This window comes from Ambystoma mexicanum, chromosome 6q, assembly GCF_040938575.1.
Source record: "Ambystoma mexicanum isolate Mex_15411 chromosome 6q, UKY_AmexF1_1, whole genome shotgun sequence".
Classification (NCBI taxonomy): domain Eukaryota; kingdom Metazoa; phylum Chordata; class Amphibia; order Caudata; family Ambystomatidae; genus Ambystoma; species Ambystoma mexicanum.
In genome coordinates, this window is record NC_090937.1 from 273,045,195 (window position 1) to 273,068,589 (window position 23,395).

At 51.6% G+C, this 23,395-nt stretch overlaps 1 protein-coding gene across 7 annotated transcripts in view; it reads right to left on the reverse strand.

The window, feature by feature from the left end:
- The window catches only part of FAM13A (family with sequence similarity 13 member A), a 2,868,510-nt gene that overhangs the window by 883,368 nt on the left and 1,961,747 nt on the right, over nt 1-23,395 (reverse strand). For all 7 annotated transcript variants that reach the window (XM_069630746.1, XM_069630744.1, XM_069630745.1 and 4 more), the window contains one exon: nt 321-363. In XM_069630746.1, coding sequence (XP_069486847.1) covers nt 321-363 — 43 coding nt within the window. The remainder of the gene's footprint in view (nt 1-320; nt 364-23,395) is intronic.

Sequence of the window (23,395 nt, forward strand, 5' to 3'; positions counted from 1 at the left end):
AAAAGAACGACGTGTTTTTGAGGATGTGGCAAACGCTTTCCAGAGGGAAAGTGATGCATACACAGATACCATTACTACCATCTATAAAACACTGCACAACACTTTTGTTAATGTTTAAAACTGTCTTGTAACATTGACTATTGAGGAAAGGGCCAAAATAACATGTAAATATGACAATGAACCGAACAGTTTGGTATACATTCTCCCGGATTGAGAGGTCACACAATCTCAGAAGAGTGATTTAACATCACTTATGACCAGTAATAAATAAATCACTATGCAATAATTTGCTCAAGAATGCAGGAAATCTAGACACTTACCTGTGTGCGTTTACAATGGCGAGACTGGAGTTCACATTGATTGCTAAAAAGATGAGAACACAATTTAGTTTCATACAATAAAGCACCACTCAGGTGTTATCAATTGTTGCTCACAGCCATAGCTACTCTCTTCAAGCACACAAATGGCAGATATTCTATTTTGGTAATAAATGGAAAAGGAGCAAATTGATAATTCAATCCCATCTCAAAGATCTGAAAACGAACCACACCTCCCCCTTTAATTCTCAGTTTATTTTTGTGCTAGCAGCAGAAACGGTGCAAAGTACATCTGCTTATTTAAGTCTAGAGAAAAATAAATGTTTAAGTTGCAGGGCCTTAATCTGTTCCAGTGAAGTGTTCTTTCAGGATCTAAGTCACTAGACTTAGTCACTGGCCATGTCTCAAACTGCACAACTGTCTAGCTCATGAACACACATTAAAAAAATAGTTTTTTATAAACCCATTCCATGGAATATTGAGAGCTGGACATGTGACGAAGGCCAGTGCCTTAAGCTGGTTAACGTGACTTGGGTGACCTTAAGGGCTGGATGTCTCCAACCACTCCATGATGCAGGCCCCAGAGGAGGTGCACGTAGGGTCCCTCCCCCCCCCCCCCCCAAGCTCCCCAACCAATCCCCAGCCTGATTCACCCTACTGTTAAAAAGCAGAGAAAGACCAACACTAAAGGTGTGCTTTAAACAAATATTTACCATGAATGTGTACATGTTTGAGCCAAACTAAGAGCACAAAAGCACTTAAGAAAAAGCAGAATGCTCGAAAATTCCAGTTCTTTAGATGGTGAATATCAAAGAAGTTCCCTTCCTGGAAAGGCTAATCAATTCCTGGTTACTCACCGTCCTGGTTTTTAATGTCTTCTTGCACTTCATTCTGGTCTCCTTGGGTTGATGACTCAATGCCGGGTAGTAGCTGAGTCGTCCATCCCTTTCCTCAAGTCTACAGGCCTTGATTGTCCCCGAACACTAGGTCTCCAAAAGGTGGAGGATACTGACCGGGATCGTAGAAAGCAAAATCCCTGAAGCTTCAACCCACTAGTTGTTTAGGAAAGTGATTTTACCTAACAGCTTTGTCTCTGCTTCTTCGCCAACTATCTGTTTCAGTGTCCTGGCTCTCTTTCCTCAAGGCCCCATTCTCTCCTTCCTCCTCAACGGACCACAGCAGTCTGATGCCCAAAGGGTATGCTCTTACACCTCCTGTTCTCTCCTTTCTGTAAAGGAAGCCCTGGTATCACAAGTATGACACCAACACAAAATGTACATTTTGTAAAACCTTTATTCAATTCTCTGGGTTTGGAAAAACTCCTACTTTGCTCTATGGCTAAAATGGAAATACCTTTGACTGTTCTCCAGCATGGGTCTGGCTTGGATTCACATGCTCATTCCCCGTCGTCAGGCTGGGATTCCTCAGTAAAAGAAAAAACAGTTTCAGTTTCATTTCTAAACTGTCTTTGATCTGGGTCATACTGCCCCCAGTCAATGACTGCCCTCTACCTAAGCCCCTCCTCTAGCAGCCATCTTCAGATTTGTGGCACTTACAGTGGCAGTAGGACCAAGAGAAGAGCCGCAGAGGGGCAGGCGGGAGGGTTCTCATGTGAATCCATGCCAGACCCATGCTGGAGAACAACAGTTACAGGTAAATAACTTGTTCCTTCTCCAGCATGGGGTCTGGCATGGATTCACATGCTCATGAATAAAGAATACATAGAAGTACACACAAGCACAACCACGGGAGGCTCAACAGAAGCAATCGCTTACCTCCTCACCAGGCTCACCTTCAAGCGAACAGGTTGCGCAGCACTGCTTGGCCGACTTTGGACTCCACCATGGAATCCCTGTGGACGCAGAAGAATTTCTTGAAGGTGTGCGTCGCCCTCCACGTAGCAGCCCCGCAAATGTCCAGCAGGGGCACACCAGACAGGAACGCAGTACTAGCAGCGATCTCACTAGTAGAATGGGCTCTCGGACAGCCAGGCAGCGGTCGGTTTGCCAACCGGTGACAGTGAGCGTTACAGCCTGAGAGCCACCTGAAATGGAAGCCTTGGACAGGGCCTTCCCATGGTTCACAGGGCCAAAGTTCACAAAAAGCAGAGAGGTTTTCCGGAAACTCTTTGTGCGTGCCACATAAAACATCGGCGCTCTAGTCACATCCAGTGAGTGCAAAGTCCTTTTAGTCAGCGACGAAGGTGTCGGAAAAAACACAGGTAACACCAATGGCTTGTTGAGATGAAATTCCGACGGAACCTTGGCATGAAGGAGGGGCGTGTCGGCAGCAGCACCCTCGTCTTGTGACAAGCCAAGTAAGGCTGCTTGCATGACAGGGCCTGGATCTCACAGACTCATCGTGCAGAGGTGATGGTCACGGGGAAAGCGGTCTTCCATGACAGAAACTTGAGCAGAGCTGAATGCATACGTTCGAACAATGCCCCCATGAGCCTAGTGAGCTCCACATTGAGTTCCCATGCCAGGGCCAGAGCCTTAACCGGCAAGAACAAGCAGAACAGTCCCTTGATGAATTACTTAACTAGACGGTGCAACCACAATGAGGACCGTCCCGGAGATCTGGTGTAGCAGGAGATAGCTGCCAGATGAACCTTGATGGGGGAGTGAGCCAGCCCCGATTTAGTCAATGAAAGCAAATACAGAAGTACTTGAGGGGCCGTGACCGTCAGAGGGTTGATCTTCTGCGAACGCCACCAAATTGCTTCCATTTATGTCCGTAGCCTTTTAAAGTAGATGACGCCCTGGCCTTTGCGAGTACCTCCTTGCAGTCGGCTGGAAGATCGTAGCCCCTGATTTCTAATGCTGCAGGAGCCAGGCCTTTATGTTCAGAGACCCCAGGTCGTGGTGCAGAATTGCGCCTCCTTCCCTGGCGAGAAGATCCGCGACCACTGGCAGCTTGATTGGAGGGGACGTTGACATGCTGAGAAGGTCCGGGGTACCAGATCTGCCTCGGCCACGCTGGTGTGACAAGGATCATCCTGCACCGGTACCGTCTGAGTTGATTGATGACTCGAAGAAGCAACGGCAACAGAGGCATCTGTTGGTGGAGATGGTCTCCCACACGCCGATGAAGTTCGCCAGCCGGCCTCCCACTGGGGTGCATGGGTGAGGGCCCGTCATCCTGGCCGGTTAAATCTTGATTGGAGGTCGACGGGCCACCTTGCTGTCTCTGACGGCGATGGCGTCCGCCCCCAAAGGCCTTGGAGCGACCCCTGTTGGCTTCCTGGGTCGAGGGGTGGGAGAGCTGGCAGTAAGAGGAAGAGCTCCTGCCGAAGCCCTTCGAAGACCAGATAGAATTCCCTCCTGAGGCACGAAAGTCGGTCGTCGTCGTAGAGTGCCTAGGGCACGTGCCGTCTCCGTGTCCGTCTTGATGGCCTGGAGGGATTCATCCACAGTCTTCCCGAACAGGTTGTCCCTGTCAAAGGGCCTGTCCAAAACCCTTGTCTGGACCTCCTGTCTAAAGTTGCTGGCCTTGAGCCAGCTACGACGGCGAAGGCAGACGCCGTTTCCCATCTGGCAGAAACCTGTGTCCGCAATGTCTAGGGCCACCGTGATGGCGTGGTCCAACGCCACCTCGCCGCCTTCTTGAAAGATTGCTAAAGCCTCTACCCGCATGTCATCGGGGAGGAAGTTCAGTAGGGGAGCCAACTTAAACCAAAGCTCCCGGTCGTATCTGGTCACGATCGCAAGGATGTTGGCTGCCTTGATCGTCGTCGCTGCCGAGTAGATTACCTTTCTACCCATAGAATCCAATTTCTTCCCCTCGTTGTCCGGATGAGGTGCAAGAAGACGCTGAACTAGACTATTTCGTCCTGGCGGCTGCAGAGACAACCGAGTCCGGTGACAGTTGAGACCGCAAGCACTTGGGTGCAAAGTCTGGCACCCTGTACTTTTTCTCTAGCCAGTCTCTACTTGCTGGGGCTGTTGAGGGGTTCTTCATCAGAGCCAGCCCTTCATCCCAAACATCGTCCAGGAGCGGGACCGAAAGAATATTCTTCCTCTTCGCCTCCTGGCGCTGATAGAAGGACCCTTCCTTCCTTCTCCTCCAGCGTGTGTCAAGGAGTTCCCCCCTTCTCACCTGAGTCCGTTCTTTACTGGTGTCCTTGGTCGATGCCTTCTTGCGGATTGAAGAAGGTATATTCTTATTGCGGTATAAGAAGGTATTTTTGAATAACTTGTGTTTCCCCTCCCTTGTGAGAAATTGCTAGAGCATCCCTTGCGTGTGTTCTTCACTGTGCCGTTTTGCTCAATTTTCACTCTGGTTCACTTGGTCTACAATTTAACTTGGGAGTGTGTATATTTTTCCTTTGACTTAATTTAACTTGCTTGATGACTGTGATATATATTTATTTTATACACTTCTAATAAAACACATGTAACTACTTTTTAATACAAAGCTTTGGTCAGTGTTTCCTTGTACCATAGTACAGTAGGCCTATTGTGTAAACCCTGAATACTGCTCATCTCCCTCTTGAGATAAGTCTGACTGCTCACCCACAGCTACCAACTAAATCTTTGTGGTACAGACTGATACCAAAAGGGGATTTATTGCTCTCACCTGTAGTCCTAATTCTGTGTAGTGCTCCCTAAGGGAACTGCACAGGATTCTGCCTAACAAGGAGAAAGACAGTTTATAAACGAAACAAACAGTTTTTTTCTTTTACCGAAGATTCCCAGCCTGACGACGGGGAATGAGCATGTGAATCCATGCCAGACCCCATGCTGGAGAAGTGAGTATTCTCTACCATCAAATAATAAAGAAAATACAGTCCTAGTCAGTCTCTGTCAAATCAAAATGGCCTATACTAACAAAACCTAATGCCTGCCCTTACACTTATACAAAAATTGTGCAAAGGGGAATATGTATGCAAAGGAAAATCAGAGTTAGAATATAAACAATCAAAGTGGCTGAGTTAGCTCTCCTCCCCATGTTTGACAGTATGGAGTACGTTTGACAGTATGGAGTAAACCGGTCCCTGTAGATTGGATGACACACACTGGCTCACGTTCTCAAAACAAAGCAGTTCAAAACGTGGATAGAGGCCCACCTGGCCTTCCATGTTAATGTAACTTTTCCAGCATTTCAAAAGTTTCTTCACAGTTCAACAAAAAGGTACGCAATTCAAACAAAAGTTCACATAGGTCTCCCTCTGTCAGGCTCAGACCTTTTCCTGTTGTCGAAGACTTTCGAATGTGCGAGGCTTTTACTATACACCTCCACAGGACCACTTTGACTTTTCCCTTCAATAGCACTCTTGCGTTATTTGCACAAGTGTTTCTCGTTCTATGTAGTTCAATATCATAAGCACAAGAGTTCAATGTTCACTTTCCATTTCCCCCTTTGCTGCGATCAATCTTGATCATTGTGCTTTTTAAAGTTTTTTCACTTCGTGGCTTTAGAACAAAACATTTCACCTTTCGCTGAGACTTTTAAGTGGGCTACTTCCTTTCGTCAGACCACTCCGCTACCCTGTATCAGGGCTTCACAGTCATCGTTAATTTTAAAGTTCACCACAGGTCTGCCTTTCTTCGCGTCTCATCCACACGCGTGCAGCCTATCAATTGTAAGATATATTTTTCCCACTTCAATCTTTCCTTAACACACACCGTCTTTCATCTTGCTCGTCAACTCACCGGCTGTGTGCATTCCTTTCTTGTCTTCGTTGTTTTAATTCACAAGTCAAGGTTAATACCACAGGCTTGGCCTCGCCTCCCCAACTCTGTCGTTCACCGGGAGGGTCGCGGGCGCCTTTGAAACACAATGCTGTCTTCTTGTCTGGAATGTGGCCTTCTCCACGTATCTCTTATGGTTCTTTGGAGGCAACAACCTCCTGAAGAAAACTCCTGGGTTCCTTTACCCTTGGTTCTCGTCCCTCGATCTGTCGCTCTGCTCCAGTAGGTTCACCATCACCCCGGAAGTTCTGCTGCTTCTAGTGTTCCACCTTGCTCAGAGTGTGTCTCTATGTTTCGCCTTTTATCCGTGTGCGGAGAGCTAATTGGTATAAGATGTATGTGATTTTGCCTGACTCGATTAGCAGGACATGTCCAATGAGATATTTAAGGTTTAGTCTTGTTAGTCTCAGTCACCCTCTTCCTCTGCCCAGTTTTTGTGTAGAAAAGGGGCGTTGGGGGATTTGGGGGGGAGGGGGAGTTGGGAAATCAGAGAATCCTATGAAATAGGAGGGGTTATGGGTAAGGGAAAGTGGGGAATACTGCGTCTCATCATCCCGCACTTATCCACCCCCAGGGTCTGGATCCAAAGGCGATGGCTGTGCCCTGGCCACCTGAGAGCGAGATCCCCAGGGGCTAGTAAATGAGACACCCTTTGGTTTCTCACATTTCCGACTGGGTTCTCCTCTTGCAACTCAACGCTTTACCATGTGCTCCTACCACCTCCCTTCCCAGTCTCTCCCCCTTCCTAAGGGACACTGTCTCCAACGTTACCGTTGTTGATTGCCATGACCACCTCTACTTTTGTTTTCTTTCACCCTCCTTGATTTACACTCCAATATTCTCCCTCCTCTCTAATTTATCCTCCTGAAATCTCCTTCAAACCTTTTCCCTCCAATCAACTTGATCTACTGCATCACAACCACCACATTGCCTGTCTCCACCAATCTCCTCTGTGACTCGCTCGCCAGCTCCTTCTACCCACACCACTATAAAACTGTTTGCATCCGTTGTAGGGACTGTGGCACGGCTACGGAATGATACAAGCAAGATAACTTAAAGGAAATGGGATTTAAAAAAGACTGATAGGAGATCTAAGATGGCCGCCGGAGGGAAGAAACTGTGCTAATAGTGCTCCCACCACCAAAAAAAAGGAAAAAGAAGCAAAAGAAAACCTCCCCGGGTGCGTTGGCCCAGTGAATTCTCCTGTTTTGAGGCTCTGGCGGCTGAGGTGACAGCGAAGCACACATTCGGCGGCATCACGGCAGTTAACGACGCGGGGCGGCCCGACAGAGGAGTATCGCGCACCGGGCCGGAGTGTCACCGGCGGCGAGGAGAGTGCGGGAGTACCCGCGGACCCAGTGGGTTCCCTGCTAATAAAGGAAATTGGGCTTCGGAATATACTGCCCAAGAGTGGACGTGGAGGATCGACAGGCGGGCGAGCAGCCCAAAGGCAGCGGAGACGAGGAGGAGCGAAGTTGGGACGGCCTGCCAGGGATAGGTGTGCTCCAGCTCGCCCGAGGCCCCAAACCTGTCCGAGTCCGGAGCGGCTGCAGAGGGAGGCTCTGCTGATTGACCCAAGAGGAGCCGCCAAGAGGTGGTGGGGCGGCCCGGCCTGCGCTGGTGGCATCCCTGCGGACGTTCTCTTCGGGAGAAGCACATACCAGAAGAGCGACAAGGGCAGCTGTGGCGTGGGAAAAGCCCAGAACCAGTATATTCGAGGAGAAGGAACCAGGATCAAGAAGCACGTATCTGAGGCCGGATCAGCAACGGGGTGCCACAGTATACAGTACAATGATCCGGACTGTGAGTGAGTAACACGTGCATCCTTCCCTCCCCCCAGTGAAATCTACCAGACAGCGATAAGGAGCCATAGGGGAGTACATGAAGGGGAACCTGAGGGGTCAATTCCAGCTCGTCACCGGGCACCCAACATGGCCGGGGGTAGAGGGGGAGCTACCCCCAGTCCTACATAGAGCCTGCTTCCGTGAGGCTCGGGAGGGGTGGCTGGGATGCAAGCTGGGGCACAAGGGCAAACTGTAGGAGGCGGACCTCGCCCGCCCAACAGCACCTCTCGCTGGAGATCATCCACCCCCCTGCACTCCGCCTCCCTGGAGCGAAGAAGCAAAGGGCTCAAACACTGGCCCACAAGGAACTGATACCATGCACGGAACAGAGGGCCCGCATGAAGAGTGCTCGGGGCAGAAGAAAGATTTAACAAGCAGCGGGCCATCCCGACCTACAGAGCCCAAAACAAGAACCCCATCCTGCACCAGTGACCCCTAGTGGCAGTGCATGCTCTTTGCGAAAAGGCACAAAGAGGGGGGGGGCAACCAGGATATACCCGGTGCCTCCAGAGCAGTCCATCCTCCCCCCAGAGGAATCCCATGGAGTAGCCTGCACAGCAGACGACGTGCACTGCAAAGATTTGTCAGGAAAAGAGAAACGGCCAATTCACCGGGAGTGGGGGGGGGGGCGCATAGCGGCTGCCAAAGCGCCCACTTACGAGACATTATGTCAAAAAACAGAGGGAAGGCTCCCACAACCCCGGATAAAGGGAACAAGCAGCGCTCGGAAGGAGTGCTCCAGAAATTATGGAGGAAAGAGGAAGGGGCCCAGACAGACAGCGGGAAAGAGGGGAACAGGATCGAAGAGGAGTCCCCCCCAGGAAGACCAGGAGGACAAAGGGGTCACAAAAAAATTACTAGAGGAATGCTTTCAAAGTTTTGGAGACAGGATGGCTAACGTGATGCAAACCCAGATCGACAAAATGAAGGAGAATCTGATTGGGGCACTTCGGGAGGTTAAAAACGATGTACAGAGATTTGAAGCGAGAGTGGACACCAACGAGATGGAAGTGTAGAAATTTGCGGACAATGCTCACAAGGTTCAAGATCTGATGGAAAACCTGGCCAGGGGCACCCATAACTTAGAAATTCAGACGGAAGACTTTGAAAACAGGTCGAGAAAGGCAAACATAAGGGTAAAGTCAATTCCTGAGACGGTGGGGGACACAGACCTCCGGCACACAGTTAAGCTAATATTTGCTTCCCTGGCTGACGTCCCAAACCCCAAAGACGTCCTGGTGGACAGGGTGCACAGAGTGGGGCCCAAGAGGAATGAACTAGGTGCTAGGCCAAGGGATGTGCTGGTGGCATTACACGAATACACGCAAAAGGAGAAGATCCTTTGGGATGCAAGGCGCTCGGACAATCTGAACTTCAATGGGAACACTATCCAGCTTTACCAAGACATTTCCCAAATAACCCTCACCAAGAGAAGGCAGATGCGCCTGATAACACAGGAATTACAGAAAAGGGGCATTAGATACAAATGGACTTTCCCGTTCAGCCTTGTGTTTGAGTTGGACAAAAGATAGAGAAGGATTACCACCTTGGAAGAGGGGGCATATATCCTCGATATAGAGAGGCGGACAAGTCTTGGAATGGGCCGCATGACAAGAGTGATCGAAGCCCAAAAAAGAAGGTGTGGGAGTGGTTGATGCAAGAATCAAGGAGGAAAGCAAGGTGTCAAGCTGAGATGTTCGTGAAGACTGCGTACCTGTTTTCCTTGATGTGGATCTTGTTGGGGCCGCCAGACTGCAGTCAGCTGAATGATGAGTGTGTGATTCGGGGAACCCGCCTCTCCACCACTCAAATGGTACAGGGTGGAGGATGGACAGACTCCCAGCGTCACGGAAGGCACTCTCCTGATTAACGTGACGGTGGGACTGTGCAAGCACAGACAGGAGAGGCAACAGTCAGTTTGAAGAGTTGAAACAAGGCGAAGTCCAAGGTGAAGGTCGATGCACCAAGCTGCAGGCGAACTTCGGATAGCTGGTTGAAGATGGGACACCAAGCACCAGGCGGAATCAGACTGAAAAAAGGGGAACCAGATTGGAAGGGAACAAACTGGAAAGGGCCCAATAGGTCCCAGGGGCATCAGCGGGGAACCCTTGAACCGGGGAAACACAGGGCAAGAACAAGGAACCAAGGAGACTGAAATCAGAACAAGAGGGACCCAAAAGACCCTGAGCTAACTAGACTCCCAAGCAGACAAAAGGGTAAGCAGGCAACAGGACCCTAGGTAGAACAGGGTACCCCGGTAGACTGAAGGCAGGGTAAGTAGAACAGGATACCCAGGCAGGCTGAATGCAGGGCAAGTAGAACAGGATACCCAGGCAGGCTGAATGCAGGGCAAGTAGAACAGGATACCCAGGCAGGCTGAATGCAGGGCAAGTAGAACAGGATACCCAGGCAGGCTGAAGGCAGGGCAAGTAGAACAGGATACCCAGGCAGGCTGAAGGCAGGGTAAGTAGAACAGGATACCCAGGCAGGCTGAAAGCAGGGCAAGTAGGACAAGGGACCCAAGGTAGGGAAGGGTGCCTAGGCAGGCAGAGGGCAAGGCAGGGTAATAGGAAGCTGGAATCTCAGGAAACCAGGAGCGAGCAACACGAACGAAGCTTCCGCGTTGAGACGCGATTAGCTTCTGTTGCGGTTTCCTTTTATGGGCCGCCGGCACCCGCGAGGCCTGAAACGCAAGCCGTTTCATCTCCGAGCGCCGGCGGACCCAAAACGAGGCTTGGAAGGCAAGCCCTTCCCAGTTGTCACGGCTCGCTCCCTTCGCTCCCGTTCCCGCCACTTGGGAGCATAGTTTGGGGTTTATTCCCTACTGGACATTTCCTCCGAACCTTACTCTACAGTACTGTGATGAATTAGGAGCACTAAAACCCTATTTTCCAAGTTACTTCCCTTCCGGATCCATTCCAGGTTTTTGGCAGCCAGCATGCTACTTTAATCTAATGACTATGCTTTCCGGAATGACTATGCTTCCCAGAATGCCTGGCTCACTGCTTCACCTCCTCCCTTGCAGGACAAGGTTGGGTGGAGGATAGGCAACACCTGTGGCTGCAGGTGCAGCAGGCGGCACACCTGAGAGGTGTGCTTGTTAAGCAGCTTTAAAAGCCTCAGTTTGCTTCAGTCCAGCGCTGGTCATTGTTGCAGCGTTCCTGTCGTGACTGGTCCCTTGTTCCTGGTTCCTAGTTTTTGTGCCCAGTTTCTAGTTAGTGTTTCTTGTTCCTTGTCCTGGAATTCGTATTTGTATGCTTAATTGATTTCTGCCTTCTGGAAATCCCTTTCTCTCTTTCTCTGTCTGCAGGCAGCCTTTCTCTGAGCTTTCCTTTTGCTGCAGCCCAATTGCCTGTGTTCACTGTTTCCTAGAAATTGTCCTTTGCTACTGAAAGACTTGATGCATTAATCTTTCCTTTACAGGTTTAGTTTCCTGCCTTTTCACCTTGGATGGGTGGGAAGGTTTCCCTTTTGATATCGTTTTCACTGCTCCTGATCCTTACCTTCTATTGGGATCCATGCCATGTTTTCCTATACACTTTTGCATTTATTTCCTATTTTATTATTAGGTGTGGGAAGCTGTTGTAACTAGCTCCTGTGTGATTATCTTTTGTTTTCCACACTGTACTATTCCTTCTTGCCTCTTGACTTGGGTTTAGGTATTTAGTTATCCTCACTCTTTGCCTTTACTGCCTTCTGGGTTCTTGTTTGATTTACAGGGTTGTGGGTTTAGTACTGACTTTTGAGTGGTCTTTCCGGTCCTCGTGAGTACGGACATCCAAGTGGTCTTTCCGGTCTTCGTGAGTACTGGCATTCATGTGGTCATTCCGGTCCTTGTGAGTATTGTTTCCAAATTCTTTATTCAGTACCGTCTAGAGTGTCAGCTCACAGATTCTGTCCCTGCTTGCCCTCTACGTGGGCTTAGCGCTGTCAGTATCTGTAATAGCATAGTGGGTAAGGAGTTTGCCGACTTTCCTTTCAGTCATAAGGAGGTTCTAAGTGCTTACCCTACATTCCTTTTCATATAGTGGTATACACGAGTCTTGGGTATTGAATGCACGTTGTTAGATTCAAGGTTGTTTACTGTGTATTTTGTGCACATTTCCCCTGCCATACCCATCGCCTTCTTCCTTTCCTGACACCAGTGTACAGGCCCAATCTACGGCGCATGCGCGGAACCGAGACAGCGGTCTGCTGCGCATGCGCCGCAGCCCACCAACAGCGGTTCCTGATGCTCTCCTCCTGGCGGCTCCCCAGACGCGAAAGCGCGTGTAGATCCGCCAGGAAGGAGAAGGGAGAGCGATCGCACTGGACCTCCCCAGAAGTGGCGTGACACAAGGAGAAGAAGGGGTCCATCGGGCCCGAATCATCAAGTCAAAGCCCCTTCGCAGGAAGCGGAGGCCCTTGACAAGTCTCCTAGCTGAAGACTGCCGCGTCCATGGGGGCCACAGTAGGAGCACCCGGGGAGGGGTAACTAACATATGTGGAATTAGGTGGGGGAAGGGGTTGCGGAAGGGGGGGGGTCGCTGGATAACCAAACGGGTCAGGGTAGACCCGTCAGAGGGACCACTGGCAGTGGAATGGTTCACTACACCCGAGGAAGAGGTTCAGGGAGGGCTATATGCTGGTGGTGCCAACCCAATGAGGGGGGCAGGGGAGGGCCAGGTCAGGGTGGAGGCATCGACCCGCAGCGGGCTGGGGCCAAGTGGATACACCGGTACCTATGGGCTATAGATAGGTCGCTAAGAATGATGTCCCTAAACATCAAGGGACTGAATTCGCTGATAAAGAGGAAAAAAATTGAAGTTGTTTCTAGCAAGAGAGAACCCAGACATTATAGCCCTACAGGAGACACACATACAGGAAAAGGATAGACAGAGCTTGAGATTAAAAGGGTACAATCGACTACAGCAATCCAACAACCCTGGGATGAAAGGAGTGCCCTTATAGCCCTGGGAAATGGTCTAGATCTGATCCCAGGTACATCCAGAGATACTACAGGCAGATTCTTAGCATTAATCCTCCAAGGGGGAGGGAGACGAGAACACTTGCAACTATCTATGCTCCTAAAACAGGGCAAGACCACTTCATACAATGTTACATAAACTAGAACGGGTTGCCAGAGGCAATATAATATTCACAGGAGACTTCAACCTAGCTTGGGACCCGGCAAGGGACAGGAGTGCAAGACTTTTCCACACCCAAACCAAACCATAGAGGGAGCTTCAGGACAGAATGGATAACCTCTCACTGGTGGACGCTTGGAGGGATAAGGGGGAAGACACCAGGGGGTATACGTTTTACTCCCATGCAGATAGGTCAGCGTCAAGAATAGATTATGTTTGGATGTCACGCCCCTTGTTAGGCAGAATTACGGATGTGGAGGTGGGAGCCATCACAATCTCGGACCACATCCCGATCACAGTGACAATTTCACAGCCATCACAAGCTGCGGGGTTGTGGAGATAGAGGTAACAGGCACATTTATTCAAAGATGAGACACTGAAGGGGGAATTGAGAGAGGAGATAGCTCAATACTTCCAGATGAATGATACACAGAACGTGGACCAGTGTATAGTATAGGATGCCTTCAAGGCCACCGTTAGAGGGAAGATAATTGGGATGAAGGCAGAGGGAGGTCAGGAGGATAGAGGATGACTTGGAGGCCAGGCTGAAGATAATAATGCAGGAATTGGCGAGCAAACCCTCAGGAGAGATCAGACGAGAATATAGGGCGGTTAAGGCCAACTGGATACAATATACTCGACTAAAGCAGAGAGGGCCCTAATGCACCTTAAACAGAAGTACTGTATTAAGGCTAACAGAGCAGATAGGCTGCTGGCGAGGTTGCTAAAAAAAGAAGAAAAGGATAGGGATAGAACGGTTTTGAAAATCAGGACGGCAGGGGGGGGAGGAGAGCTCGGAACTCCAGGCGATTAAAAGGGAATTTGCAAGGTATTATGGGGAGGTGTATCGTTCGGATAACCCGGATGAAAGGGCCCAAGCGGGCTACCTGGAAGGGTGTAAATTACCTGTGATGATAGCTGCAGAGCGGGAGGAACTAGAAAAGGAGTTATCCAGAGAAGAGGTACTCGGGGCTATCGCAGCACTCCCATCTAATAAAGCCCCGATCCCAACGGCTTTACCTCAGAATTCTACAAGTCATTTAGGGACGTTTTAGCTCTGCGCATGGTAGCCCTATTTAATGGCTTTGGGGATGGGAGAGGGATAACACAATCAATGGAGGAGGCGAAAGTGGTACTAATCCCCAAGCAAGTGAACGACCCCACAACATGCGGCATGTACAGACCGATTGCTCTAACAAATTTAGACGCAAAGATCAACACTAAGATCTTGGCAAGCAGACTAGACCCCCTTCTCCTGTCCCTAGCCTAGTGCAAGCCGGCCAGTCCGGGTTCGTACGGGGTAGGCAAACACATGACAACACTAGGAGAACTGCCCACATATTGAGAAAATTAACAAATCCTATACCGTGGCAATAGTGGTGGCACTCGACGCAGAAAAAGCATTTGACAGGGTGGAATGGGGGTTCCTTTTTTCTACAATGCGTAAAAATGGATTTGGGGAAGCGTTCATGTCTAAAATAGAAGCCAATTACTGCAACCCTCCGCTATGCTTAATGATCAATGGGGAGGCCTCGGACCCGGTGGCACTGTCTAAAGGCCTGAAAAACAGGGCTGCCCCCTGTACTATATGCCATTTACTTAGAACCACTCCTCTGTAAAATCAGATCCTCCCAGGCAATCAGGGGGGTACCTTTCGGTGCAAGGGCCCATAAAGTAGCTGCGTTTGCAGACGATATGCTACTAACCCTAACAAACCCCCGGGAGTCACTAGAGGCAGTAGGCAGAACCATTGCAGAATTTGGTCACGTAGCAGGGCTAAAAATCAACAAGAGCAAGTCGGAAGTGCTGTGCATGCAAATGCCCCCAGGGAAGGAAAGGGAGTTTAAGGGAAATTCAGCGTTCGCGTGGGCCCCGGGCAGGTTAAGGTACTTGGAATTTACTTAACAAAATCCATGGAGCAACTATTCGAGGCCAATGATCCCCCTAAGCTGGAAAAGATTAAGGGGTTGCTTCAAGGCTGGGGGCCGCTAGCTATTTCCTGGATGGGCAGGATTAATGCCATCACAATGGTTATTCTGCCAAAACTATTGTATGCGTTTATGGCAATCCCAGCCAATGAGCCGGCCCCTTTCTTCAGAAAGTTACGCAAACTCGCGCATGCCTATATCTGGGAAAATAAGAAACCAAGAATAGCTTGCAAACTGATGCAACAGCCCAGGCAAAGGGGAGGAATGGGGCACCCGACCCGAAAAATGATTACTGAGCAGCACAGATTAGGGTTTTAAGGGACTGGGAGAAGGATGACCGGGGGAAGAAATGGAGGGAGATGGACAGAGCGGGAAGATAGGCCTAGAAACAAGTATTGCAGCGGAATTGAAGCATTGGTAGGACACATGTGGGATGAAGCGATAAAAATCACCACCTCCCCATCACCTCTCACACCGATCTTTGCAAACCCACTATTCATGCCGGGGTGGGGGGTCAACTCAGGTTTTGATGCCTGGCACGAACGGGGCTGTAGGCTGTTGGGGCGACCTATATGAAGGGGGGGCAGATGGGAAGCACTCTGGACTGTGAAGGAGGGTGGACTGGGGGGACGAAGGTGGGGTGGGGAGGATGTTCTTTTGTTTCAACACAGATTTTTTAAGAAATGCCAATAAAAACGTACTTGGAAAAAAAAAAAAGACTGAGTGGTCTAGCGGAAATTCCCAGCACCAAAAAGGAACAATTATGGGAAACATGTCAGGGATGGGCCAACTAAGTGAGGGGTTGAGGTGTACCCAGCCTCAAATGTGTTGTTTTAATAAAAAGATTCTAAACCTATTCTTAACCAGTCATTGTCCAAAAGGGATGCCCTATGCTATTAAAATGAATGATCCAACAAGATGGCCAACCAAAATGTTCCAAAAAGCTAATCTTCAGCAGTCCCGGTTATCCCAAGGATAACCCTGGTCCAGGCAAAACAGTCCAAAGGTATGGCAAACAGAAAGATCCACAACCTATCACTAATCTAACAAAACAATCCACAAAAAATGTGTACTCTGTCTCTCTTCAGGCGTTTTCACAGTAACAAGGAATGTCACCATCGGCATTCTTCTCAGCTTCCTGGTGTGTTTCCCATTAAGTGTCTCCTTTTCAACTGTCACGGTTTCGCTGACATATCCTGCAGCAAAAATGTACTCCCCCCAACTCTATGGAATCTCCTAGCATACTTTTCACTCAGTTTTTTCTTTCAATAATTGTCCTTGAAATTCATCTCACTAGGTTTTGCAGTTTCCACTATAAAGGTCTTGCTGGGATCCCCTTTTACTTTACAGGTCTCTATTCCACAGGCATCCTTTTCATCCAATATCATTCTTACAAGTCTTAGGATTCTCCTGTGGTCGTTTGCGCAGGTATAACATCTCTGGGCCCCCCGTGGCAACTTTATCGCCATGTCTTATTTTCAAAATCTTTTGAATTCCTCTAGCGTCCTTCTCAGCAGGATTCACTTTCCCAAGTCTTGGGATCATCGTCACCAGTTTCTCCGTTGATTCCCAGTAACTTCTCTCCAAACTCTGAGTCATAGCATGCAGCAAAGAGACTTCCTTCCTAGCCCCTTGGTGCAAAAGACTCGGCTTCATTCACCATTGCAAGCAATATGCCCACCTTCTCCCAAGTGGGGGATTCCCATGCTCTCAGAGACACAGAGGAAGGTACTCGTTCTTCCTTTGGGTCAGCAACTATCCGCAAGGCTTCCTTACATCAGACACAGTCTTCTGTCCAGGCAGGGAGTGACACTAGATGTATCTACTTCCTCTGGTCTGCAGCCTTTTTTATACCGGTGATAGCTGTGAGGCTGCTGGCTTTCTTGTAAACTGACTAATGATTGACTAAGTCCAGATTAACTTGTTTCCATTTTCCAGATTGGCCTGTGGGTAGGAGACCAATAATCCCTCCTTTTAAGAGAAAGATTATTAAAATAGTCGGGAGGCCACCAGGGGGCGCACAGGCAATGGCAGCCTGAATACGCCGCTCCCGCCGTAACTGGGCTACGCAGAGGGATTGAGCCCCCCCCGTCACCCCACCACGGGACATTTACGGTCCGCGGAACCCGTGAACCTCGGGTGCCCCCCGGGGTGAAAGAGCGGCATCTGGGGACCCCCGGGTGCCCGAGAACGAGCCCTGCGGCCCAAAGGGAGGAGCCCCGGAGAGCCCCAGGCAGAGTCCTGACCATCGAGGGAGGAGGGGGTGTGCGCGGGCGGCCCGGACTCGCTGGTGCGCCCGACCCCCTCATCACCCCGATCACGGAGCGCGCCGGCGCCCCGGCGGAGAACCCGCCGGCGACACCCCCGCAGCACAAGAGCAAGGAACCGGCGCGGAGGGGAAGTCCCCGTGGAAGAGCCGGATGATACGCGGGCCGCGACCCGCTTAAGGAAAAGCGGCCTGCCTGCGTTCCCGAAATTAGAGCCGAGGTAGGTGGGGGGGGCCCGCCCCAGTCCCCACGCAACCCTCAAGGACCCCAGAGGACCCATCGCAGGGCGCATCGGAGGGCACGGAGGGGCGAGACGGCCCTGCCCCCCCTGCCGAGCCAAAAGGAAAAAAAATAAATAAATTAAAAAAAAAAGGGGGGAAAGAAGTAAGAAAGAGGAGGGGAAAAATGTCCCCAGTTCTAAAATTGAAATAGAACATTTGGAGGAGAGTATCCTTGAGCACATCACTTCCCCAGGTGGTGGCCCCTGGGTTCTTTCCCAGGGCGAGTGCCCGCCTGGGGGCTCTCACTGGAGGAATCACGCCTGAGAGCCCTCCTACAGACCGCTATCGGACATCCATAGCCGCCCCCCCCCACCCTAAGAACTGCTGACCAAAGACAGAGGACACAAGGGGGGTGAGGGGGTGTGAGGCCCCCACCAGAGGTCTGGTGGGGCGTGTGCCCGCCCACGGGGGGCCCCCCACGAAGTGCCATACCAGAAGGAGAGAGAGCGCGCTCCCCGACCGGGCTCTGTCCCTTGCCCCTAGGGGCGCACCAGCAGAGGGGAGAAGTAGGAGGACCGAATGAGTTGGCGCCATACCCTCCAGGAGTACCGCTATCAAGACACCAGAAGGGAGAACAGCGACCCGGACCGACGGACCGGCATGTCCCAATCCGAGACCCCACCCCCGCCCGCCCTCACCATGGAAAAGGGCTTTGCCTCGGTCCTGCAGGAGATTAGGGACATGCGGGCAGACATTGCCCAGAAAATGGAAAACATGAACCGCAGAGTGGACAAAGTCGAGGATAGACTGTCACAATTAGAGTCCAACCAGTCCTCAGCAGCGACCCAGGAGCTGGACACGACCCTGAGACTAACGGCCCTGGAAAAGAGAGACGAGGAGAGGGCAAGACAAATGGACGACTTTGAAAACAGAGAGCGGAGGAACAACCTCAGAATCTTTGGGGTGCCGGAGTCGGAGGGGGAGACGGAAAGAGACCTGACCCGGGTGGTGAGGGACATCATTACCCTCCTCTTCCCGGATGAGATGACAACCGAACCGACGTTTGATCGGATCCATAGAGCGGGGGGAAGAGCTGGGGGCCCCCGGTCAATTCTGGTCCGCTTCCACTATTACACTGAGAAAGCGAAGGTTCTAGAGGAGGCCAGGAAGTCCCGAGAGATATCCTACAACAACGCACAGGTGTCCATTTTCCAGGACCTCTCATCATACACGCTGGCCAAGCGTAGGATGTCGTCCGCTGACCCAGAAGCTGAAAACGAAGGGGGTGCGCTACAGATGGGGGTACCCCTTTTCCCTCACGTTCGAATACGAAGGCCAACGAGTGAACCTGATTACAGCGGAGGATATAAGGAGAGCCATACAGGAATATGCAACAGACACGACCCCGCGGAGGGAACCCTCTGGGTTCGCCGCGGATGAAGCCAGTGCGCGCCGGTCACGAGGAGAGAGGAGAAAAAAGACAGGCCCACGGAAATTTAAAAAATTGAACCCACCGTCCCCATCGACGGACAGGAATGACACGGAACCCGGCCAGGGTGGAGCGGGACTGTCGGACCCGGGGGAGGGAGGGTGCTGAAGCATCTCACGGCAGGCGACAACAGTCTCGGGGGAACTGTGTAAAGATCTCACCACGGGGACTCAGCATCTGTTCCGGCCCGAAGACAAGCCGAACTCCAGGACCATGGGGTCCGAACTAATGTGGATCCTCCTGGAACAGCAAGTATGAGAGTTGCATTGGGGGGGGGGTAGAGGGGGGCTCATGGAGGTTTTCATTTGGATATTCACCCAGCAGGAGGCGGTAGGCTGGTGGTCCGGCCAGTTACCAACAATGGTAGAACTGTTTGGCTGGACGCCGGGGTGGGGGGAGGGGATTAAGGGGTTTGTTGATGTGGTTACGTTCACAGGGGGGACCAGGGGGCAGTTGGGGATAGGTTTAAGGACCACCTGGGGGGGAGGGAGGGGAAGGGAAACGAGGGATCAGAGAATAACACGAAAAGAGCTGGACAAGGAAAGTGCCACGAGTCAGCTATCCTGTAGCTGGTTAATCTTAGACAATGGCTGATGATCTGCCTACCCTGGGCGTGGGCTCCCTTAACGTGAGGGGGCTGAACACCCCCACCAAAAGATCCCTGGTTTGTAGGGAATTCAGGAGGGCTAAACTAGATGTGCTTTTCCTTCAGGAGACGCACTGGGCGAGGGGGAAAGAACCGAGGCTACGGGGGGGGGGGGATTGGGGGAAGTCCTCAGCGCCTCCCACAAGACCAAGAAAAGGGGGGTGGCCATAGTGCTAGCGAGGGACATTGGCTTTGAAGTAGAAGCCTCACTGAAAGACCCAGAGGGTCGGTACCTGTTGACGAGGGGCTCCCTGCGGGGCTCCCCCTTAACACTTGCAGTTGTGTACAGCCCCAATGAAGGCCAGGCGCAATTTTGGGAGGGAGTGAAGAACAGATTGAAATTATTCGTACGCGGGTTGATGGTGGTGGGGGGGGACTTTAACATGGTCCTGGACCCGAAAGTTGATAGGAAACGCTTGGAATCCCAACCCACCAGGGCTGCAGATGAAATTATGGCCCACTCTTTCCAAAGGGTCAACACAGAGCTGGGCCTAGTGGACACCATTCCGACCCCCAGGGCAGAACACCCCTCCTTCACATACTATTCTGCAATCCACACATCATACTCCCGAATAGACTACATCCTGGTAGACGAGCCCCTGCGCCCATACGTCTCTGGCTATGAGGTTGACCCGGTCCCTTGGTCCGACCATGACCTGGTCCGTACCACCATTATAGGGGAATGGCGAGGTGGCAGAAAAGGGCGATGGAAGTGCAACGACTCCCTGCTGAAGGATGATGTCCTGGCGCAGGAAGTGCAGGACGCCATTTCGGAATACTTCGAGCTGAACGACAATGGCGAGGTGGGTGCGCATGTGTTGTGGGACGCCTACAAGGCGACCTTACGCGGGGTTCTCATAAGAATGGGGGCTCAGAAAAAAAGGGAGAGGGAGGCCCAAGAAAAATCCCTTAGGGGAAAGATCGCACAGCTCCAGCCGGGAGGCCCCCCGGAGGCACCCTTGGCTATGGAACAGATCACTGCCCTAGAAAATTACAAACTTCAATTGAAAGATCTCTTGTTGCACAAAACTGAGCGCAACCTCCAGCTAGTGAAACAAAAATACTATGAGAAGGGGGACAGAGCCGATAAAATTCTGGCCTGGAAGCTCAGAGAGGTCCAGAGAAGCAGAATGGTGAGGGCAATCAGGAACGAACGGGGCTCACTAGACCATAGCACCCCAGACATAGGAGCGGCTTTTCGACGTTACTATGAACAACTATATTCGTCAGAATATGCCGGGGAAGACACTCAGATTGAGGAGTTCCTGGACTCCATCCAGATCCCGTCCCTGACAGGCGAAATGGCAGAAGGTCTAGAGGGCGGGGTCACAGAGGAGGAGGTGGAGAATGCAATCAGTGGGATGAAGGCGGGAACGTCCCCGGGGGAAGATGGGTTCTCAGTATACTTCTACAAGAGGTTCCGGTCCATTTTGGCCACACACCTGGCGAGGGTGTTCAATGCAGTACTGGAGGGGGGCACCCTGCCGGAAACGATGATGAGAGCCATCATAGTGGTATTGCCCAAGGAAGGAAAAGACCCCACTGACTGCTCCTCCTACCGTCCGATCTCTCTTCTAAATATAGATGTTAAGATCCTAGCTAAGGTGATGGGTAAACGGTTGGAGGGGATAATGCCCAAGCTAGTACACGGGGATCAAGTGGGGTTCGTGAGGGGCAGGCAGGGCTCGGATAATATCAGGAAGACTATAGACCTAATCCACTATGCCCAGGAATCAGATCTAGAGGCTAGTTTGCTTTCCTTGGACTCCGAGAAGGCATTCGACAGGGTCGAGTGGAGGTACATGCAACTCCTCCTCCGTCGAATGGGCTGTGGGCCTCACGTCAGGACCTGGGTCTCCGCCCTCTATGGAGCCCCAACAGCGAGAGTACAGGTGAACGGGGAACTCTCCGATTCATTCCCCCTCACGAGGGGAACACGACAGGGGTGCCCACTCTCTCCGTTAATCTACGTCCTGACGATGGAACCTCTGGCCATAGCAGTCCGGGCCCACCCCGACATCAAAGGGATCAAAAGGGGAGAAGTAGAGTTCAAGCTCTCCCTGTTCGCTGACGATATCCTGGCGTACTTGGTGGAGCCTAGGTCCTCGCTCCCCCCCCCTCCTGCGTCTAATGACAGCCTTCGAGCAGTTCTCAGGACTAAAAATAAATGCAGCAAAGTCAAAGCTCCTACCCATGAGGGTCCAGGACCCGTGGTTGGACCCCCGGGACAGGTGTGCGGGGATTACGGTGGGGAAGGATTCCATTAGGTACTTGGGGGTGACCCTGACTAGAGATCTCTCGAGATTGGCCCCGGTGAACTATGGGCCTATCATGGCGGGGGTCACGTCTGACTTGAGGAGATGGGGTGGTATGATTCTGTCCTGGTATGGGCGCATGACAGCGATAAAGATGAACGTACTGCCGAGATTACTATATTTGTTCACCGCGCTCCCAACGGAGGTCCCCGCCCAGTTGCTTTGTGATCTACAAAAAGCAATACGCGAGTTTGTATGTCAAGGGAGGGCCCCGAGGATAGGAAAGGCCACCCTAACATTACCCAGAGAGGAGGGCGGGTTCGGACTACCGGACTTTCTCCTTTACTACCGGGCCGCCCAGCTGCGGGTCTTGCTGGAGCACATGAAGGAGGGGATGGGCACCTACTGGTCATACCTGGAGGACATGGACGCCCACCCTCTGAAAGTGCGCGACCTCCTGTGGCTGCCGCGTAGACTCATCCCTAGCAAACTGAAAGCCCACCCAACCCTGGGAATACTTTGGACAATCTGGAGGGAGGGACCCACAACCTCATACCTCACGACGTGGCCCTCTCCAATGTCTTCGCTCTGGGGCCACCCGCTCAAACTAGGCAGCAGGGGATTCAGGAGTGCCCAGTCCTGGTCGGATGGGGGTCTGGAATGGGCGGGACAACTGTTCAAAGAGGGCGAATTCCTCGAATACGAGGCCCTGCGAGATGCACTGGGGCGGGAGTCCCTTTCAATCTTTGAATATCTGCGCCTGAAAGGCATCCTTTGTGACCAAACATGGGGCCAGAACCTACAGAGACAGCTGACCCCCTTTGAAAAATTCCTGGACACGGCCACGTCAAGGAAGGGGGCGGTCTCCAAAATGTACCAAATACTGAACACTGTAAACTTGGAGGGGAGAAGAGGGTTTCGAGGGTTTTGGGACGACCTGGCAGGAGAACCACTCACGGAGGAGGCGTGGTCCAAAGTCTTTAAGATAGCATTTCACGGGAACCTATTTACATCGGACATGGAGCACAACTTCAAGATTCTACAGGGCTGGCACAGGGACCCGTTGAAACTGTCCAAGATGTTTTCGGGAGTGTCCCCCAGATGCCCAAGGGGTTGTGGCCAAGTGGGATCGAGGGGTCATATGTGGTGGTTCTGCCCCAAGGTGCAGGGGTTCTGGGAGAAGGTACGGGGGTGGATGGCCGAGGTCACAGAGGAATTAATCCCACTCAACCCCCTAACGATGTTGCTGGGCCTCCCCCCGGAGGACACCGAACTGTATAGGCACCCAAGAATGTGGGAGACGATGTTGCGAGCGGGCAGAGTGGCCCTGGCACAAAGGTGGAAGAGCCCAGAGACCCCACCTAAAGAAGACTGGCTTAAGAAACTCAAAAACATGTTCTTAATGGACAAACTGACGGCCATGGTAAATAACGAATTGAGCACCTTTCAGGCTAACTGGTATGGGGTCTACGGGGCATGGGGATGGGACCCCCACTGACAATATGAGAACACTCTGGCAGGATGGTGGGGGGGGGGGTCTGGAATGCTCTACTCAGGGATGAAGGAGTAGCCCAGGACCCAGGAGACAGCGGATCTCACCCAGTCAATT